The sequence below is a fragment of the Rhinatrema bivittatum genome, unplaced genomic scaffold, assembly GCF_901001135.1.
Source record: "Rhinatrema bivittatum unplaced genomic scaffold, aRhiBiv1.1, whole genome shotgun sequence".
Lineage (NCBI taxonomy): Eukaryota > Metazoa > Chordata > Amphibia > Gymnophiona > Rhinatrematidae > Rhinatrema > Rhinatrema bivittatum.
This window is the reverse complement of record NW_021820841.1, coordinates 81,075-87,044: the sequence shown is the minus strand read 5'-3', so window position 1 is coordinate 87,044 and position 5,970 is coordinate 81,075. Positions and strand designations below refer to the sequence as shown.

At 43.7% G+C, this 5,970-nt stretch overlaps 1 protein-coding gene across 2 annotated transcripts in view; it reads right to left on the bottom strand.

Moving 5' to 3' along the window:
• The window catches only part of LOC115082208 (tropomyosin alpha-1 chain-like), a 44,281-nt gene extending 40,224 nt beyond the window's left edge, over positions 1 to 4,057 (bottom strand). Inside the window, exons 1-3 of one of the 2 annotated variants that reach the window (XM_029586460.1) lie at positions 3,805 to 4,057; positions 3,015 to 3,140; positions 2,681 to 2,806 (exon numbers count right to left, since the gene is read on the bottom strand). In XM_029586460.1, coding sequence (XP_029442320.1) covers positions 2,681 to 2,806; positions 3,015 to 3,140; positions 3,805 to 3,918 — 366 coding nt within the window. In that variant the 5' untranslated portion in view covers positions 3,919 to 4,057. The remainder of the gene's footprint in view (positions 1 to 2,680; positions 2,807 to 3,014; positions 3,141 to 3,804) is intronic. The other variant, XM_029586459.1, reaches the window with a different exon arrangement.
• Between the last annotated feature and the right edge of the window lie 1,913 nt (positions 4,058 to 5,970).

Here is a 5,970-nt window from a genome sequence, read left to right as displayed (position 1 = left end):
GACAGGAGCCGGTGGCTGCTGCCGGGGGTCAAACAGAAACTAAATTCTAATGTAGGAAAAATAATAATAATTAAAAAAAAAAAATCCAACGTTTTATGTAAAAATCTTTATTGCTAGGGGAGCACGCCTGGGCGTACCATTAACGTGAATTCCAGAGCTAGGTGGGTGTAGGGTCCCCCGGCAGGGGATGCTGCACTGCCACCTGCAGGGAAGCCGGGGCCTGCGCTGCCATCGAGGGAGACAATAAAAAAAAAAAAGGGAAGACTCAGATTCCTTCAACTACTACCTGTAAGTAGGGAGTAATTACCTCATTAATCTGGTGGCGCGTATATAGGTACGGTTTTTTTTTTCCCACTGGTAATATAATCATGCTGCAATTTTTCAGAGCAATGCCATTTAAATAGTTAATTATTTCCTCAGTAGTGGCGGGGTGGGGAATACATTTTTTTTTTAATGATCATAACTATCTGTGTACTAATCGATTTTGTCCAGTATTGCTAACGTTTTCTTTTTGGCAAGTAAAATAAAATATTAGAAGTATCCTGATTTATTTGGAGGTCAAAACAATCATTTTAAAAGGAAAAACGTTTTTTGGTTTTTTTTAAACTACAGTTACACCCCTCCCATCCATCCCTTATGCCAGTTTACTCCCCCCTTGTCTCTCTAAAATATCTGAAGATTTTGGAAATATATATATATATAAAATATCCTTCAAATTGAAGAAAACTTGTACTGTTTTGAGTTGAATGATTCAATACAAGTTAAATTCAAATTGAGAAAAACTGGTTGGTACAAGGAAAGGTACAATTTTGTATTCAGAGGTCAAATATGCTGGGTATGCTTTTTAATGCTTTAGAAGACTGGTTAATTGACAAAACATTCATGGAATTAATACAGGAAGTGATACCGTTATTATGTTAGGCATCTTTCATAATATAGAAAGGTGAGTAATGATGGGAGGATGCCTTTTCTAAGAACTCTATGCTAGCATATTCAAGCTCTTATTCAACACTTTTAAACCTTAACGATTGAAAATAAAAGATTTTATATCAACTCTAGAAATCAATACATGGAAACATTAATTTAAAAAAATACGTTATAATGCAAAGCTCTCTTGATAAAAGTGTTCTCATTCTCTCCACCGGGAGGTAAGAGACCAACAGTGTAGCTTTCCTGCTGAAAATTATACAGTTAAAAGGTTTTGGGTTTTTTTCTTCCATTCATTCTAACACCTGATTTATTAGTTTTTGTTTTTGGGTTTTTTTTTCAAGTAAATGACACTGCAACATTGTTAATTTTAGTTGACAGTTATCTTTTACAAAGAATCTAGTAGCTTTCCCTCGTCCTCTGTTATGAAACTTGGGTGAGCTATATCTAAATAGTCAGCATACTTTTCCTTATAAGGAATATCTCCTCCGGATCTATAAGCGGCTCCCTTAACATGTTAAATAAACCTTCGGCTAGACTTACAACAAGCATCCATCTTTTCACATATTCACATACATACCAAAAGACAGAACGTGTGCTCTGTATATGCAATTATGCACAGACGCACCTAAACTAGTACTTAAAAACGGACATTGTCTGGTGATAAACTACACTGGCTACAAACTACACTTTTTTTTTTTTTTTTACAACTTAGCATTAGTTCATTACTAGACTTCTTGGCTGGGCCTTTTTGTACTGATTTTTGGATTGAAAGTGTTTGTATTCTGACATCACATAGATTTGGATGTTTGTTAAACATTTTCGTTGAGATGTATGTATATGTGTGTATATCTATAATCTATCTATATAATTTTAGGTATTTTAACTGTTCTAATGTTTTTTTAAACGGATAAGGATTGGATGAACGATCTAACATTGCTTTGGAAAGTTGGACGCCTCCTTTACAAGCTACCCAAATTTCCTGCTAAGTTTCATGTGTGTGTGTGTGTGTGTGTGTGTGTAGGGGGGGGGGGGGGGGGATTTGAAACCGGAGGGATTTGGCTTCAAGGCTGTGAAACTTGAGAAATGTAAAATCCTGCATGTACTACACTCATTAATGTTTAACGGGGTGGGGGCAGACGGGAGGGAAGTCAGCTCTCACACTATACCATATAAAGCACTAAGCTATATATAAAACTACGCTTGGTGTCTGGATCTCTTGTCTCCTACAGACTGCAGACCCAGCAAGTATCATCTTCCTCCTTGCTCCTCCCCTTAAGGGCTATTTCTCCTCGGCAGATAATTTATTAGTCTACAGACTTTGTAACGTAGTCCTCGACAACTCAGGAGCCACACTGGAGAAGAGTAACCTAAAATGTCTCAAGGCCTGAACATTAGATCTGACTCTGTGTGGCTTAATAAATCTCAGTGTGCCTGTGTTTAAGGATAAAGCTCAGTTTTCTTGCTATGTTCATGGAATAAAATAACCACTATACAAATAAAAGATACAGTAATTTAGAAAAAAAAATGCATTCATGTTTCAAACTGTACAAGAATGTTTTAACTTGACCATGGACAAATGGATGCTACAGATAAGATGCCAGATACAATGTGTTTACTGTCCAGGTGAAGCATGCAGAGATGCAGGGTGTCCCACAGAGAGAGAGGACGGGTTCCTGGAAGCCAGGCCCAGTGTGCCGTGCCGTGATGTGGTGAGGGGGAGAAGGAGCTTGTCTGATGTGGTTCAACTTACGTCTGTGGCCTTTTTATCTGCCAGTTCCAACTTCTCCTGGGCATCTTTAAGGGCCTCGGAGTATTTGTCCAGTTCATCTTCAGTACCCTTAAGCTTCTTTTGCAGAGCCACCAACTCGTCCTCCAGCTGGAAATGGGTGCCAGGAAGGGGGGGGATACGAGGGAGGCAGGGGGGTGAGGGTTGGCAGCAGGCAGCGTGAACGCGCACGGGTGCACAGGAACAGAGAAGCAGAACAAGACCACAGAGGGAGAGAGAAGCACAGAAAGAGAGAGAGAGAGAGAGAGAAAGGAAGTTAGGCGGTGTGGCTGTCCGAGCAGGCACGGATCAGAGATACCTTGGTAGCTTTCTCCTCTGCGGAGAGGAGGCTCTCCTCTGCATTGTGGTGCTCCTCCAGCACTCTATCCCTCTCATCCTCTGCAATACGTAACTGTTTTTCCGTTTGCACAATTTCCTCCTCTAACTATTCGCGTTCACAGTCATTTAAAAGGTGAAAGAAGGAAAAAAAAGAGAGAAAAAAATATACAGCTGTGATTTGCTGTTTCTTTCACACACTTTTGTTCTGATCTGAACTTCACCAGCTGTTGAACAGCGCAAAACTGCATTTTTCTGTGAAGCTGTAACATTTCACTAAACAATATGCGTTTTTCCAATTCACTAATTTCAGCTCTGAGAATCAGAAACAAGGTGACGTTTCTTCCCCCCATCTGTTCTGTCTTTACGATGTGTCCTTATTTTTTTTTTTAAATGACTTTCATAAGTTTTAAAAGAAAAAGCAACGAAAACTGGGGGCATTTCAACACTCCCAAAATTTCATTTGTGCCTTTTTCTGTGTGTGGCCAGTAATTATACTACTACTACTACTAATTATTGCTATACTAAATGTGTTTCCTTAAAACATGTTTCCACTTTGTAACTTTTTTTTTCATATAGTTATGTGCAGACTTTTCAATTCTTTTTTTTTTTCCTTAAAACAACTGGAATAGAAGTAATCATAAACTAGAAAGCCCAGCTTCTTTATGGCTCTGAGCCCAAACCGATCCGGCGGCATTCAAAGAAAGGGGATCCATGGATCACTTGGCATGGGGGTGCGTGCCTGTGTGGGTGTGAGTGTAAAAAATGCAGACCTGTTTGCTTCTGTCCTCTGCCGCCTTCTTGTCTGCCTCCGCTTGCTCGGCTCTGTCCATAGCATTCTCCTTGTCCAGCTTGAGCATCTGCATCTTCTTCTTGATGGCATCCATGGTGGCTGGCGGGGGTTAGGGGGGGCCCGGAGTCCGCGCGCGAGTACCCGGAGAGAAAGGGAGGGCGAGCCTTGTGGGGGGGGTGGTTGGGACAGCGAGGAGCTCCAGCGGCGGGGGGCCCGAAGCGCAGAAGCTGAAGTGCAGGCTCCCGGCCGCGCGAGCTGCACAAATATGTACCGGCGCAAGGGGGGGGGGGGGGGGGAAGACATTCCTGAGGAAACCCAATACTTTTTTGGAAGCCCACACTCCCCTCCCGGTCCCTCACCCACCGCGGCTTAGGCTTTTTTTATGGATCTGCTCGGCTATTCGCTGCTGCCTAACATTTGACCGTGGATATGACTATATATGGGGGAGGGGGAGGGGGGGGGGTGCCTGCTGGGCAGGCGAGGAGAGCCATTTCTGCCCATTTCCAAACCCTACTACAACTCCGCAAAGTTTCGTCGCTCTTGGGAGAAGAAGAAAAGGGGGGATGGTGGTGGTGGTGAATGAGAAAACTTTCCGATGTTCCCAGGAAGAGCGATGGCCTCGAGGAACTGAAATCCCCCCCCTCCCCCAGCAGAGACAAAGAGTTTTCTTAAAAGAAGGGAAACTCCTTCGAGGAGGAAGAGCTTAACGATCCCAAGCCCACTGGAAACAGCGACGTTCTGGACCTTCCAGTCCATTTATCGCCTAAAGATTTGGCCAAAGGATTTCACAGGAAACTGCTGACAGGGAATTCAGAAAATGTTAGGTCTTTTTAGTCAGTGGGACAGCAGGAAAAGCCGAAAACGTCTATGGGCTAAAGGTTTATGAGCAGCTGTGATTAGTTTTAGTTGAGACTGAAGTTTCTGTGGTGCAATTCATCTTTTGAAGTTGTGCATTTGGGGTATCCATGCCCATTAGGTGACATCTAAGAACTTGATGACGCCTTAATTCGAGATATAACGTCACATACATTTTGTCTTAGAAATATTTTTTTTTCCCAACAACTGTTTTAGTATCTTTGGACTTTCCTCACATGGAATGTTGTAGCACTAAACTGAACCGGCGAAATTAATTATCAGATTACATTGTTCTGAAAAAAAAAATTGCAGCATGATTGTTACCATTCAAAAAAAAGTGTCCTTACACGCCCCACCAGGTTACTCCATGCGTACAGGAATCGGATTCTTTCCTTAGCGCAGGCCCCGGCTTCCCTGCAGGTGGCAGTGCAGCATCCCCTGCCTGGGGACCCTACACCCACCTAGCTCTGGCATTCACGTTAATGGTAGCCCAGGCGTGCTCCCCTAGCAATAAAGAGTTTTACGTAAAGCGCTGGATTTGTTTTTTCCTGTATCAAGAGTTTAGTTTCAGCAGCCACTGACTCCTGTCTGCCCGGACGTGGCACTAAGAAGGGAAGGCGGTACAAAGCGACTTTCCAACCGTGCATTCTGGCGAGCGGGGGGGGGGGGGCGCTATGAAAGGCGGGTCACTTCCGCTTCCGGGGGAGCAGGGGGCACTGACAAGGTGCAGAGGGAGCCGCCTTCCGCAGTTGTCTGCTTTTTGCGCGCGCACCTGAGCCATGGTGGGGCTGGCCTGCTTGGAGGCGGTGAAAAGCAAGATTTGCAGAATGAGGTGGACCACACCGAGCAGAGAGAAAAGCGGCTGCAGAAGGAGCTGGAGCAGGAGAGGACAGGCAGGAACATGTAAGGATATATACAGCTCCTCGCTTTTCTTTCGCGTCTTACACCGGTTAGAAGGAGCGGGGAGATGGGCCTTACTTGTTTCTGAAATAGGGGCAATGCATTGTGATGGGGACCGGGTGATTCTCTGGAGCTGTGTGCTTTGCCCTGCAGGCGTTTGTATGTACACCAAGAACAGGTGTGTATGGTGATAGTGATGATACTTTCTTGGCTATCTCGTTTCAGTCTTTATTAGATGACCATAGATTCCAGTGGGATGGTAACTGTTGGGCTGAACTGCATGTTTAAGTGTTTTGCATCCTCTAAATCCAGACTACTTCTACTACTTATTACTTTTAAAGCCTCACTAGAGGTCTGAAGAGCTTTACGGATATTGAAGAGCTGTTTGTTT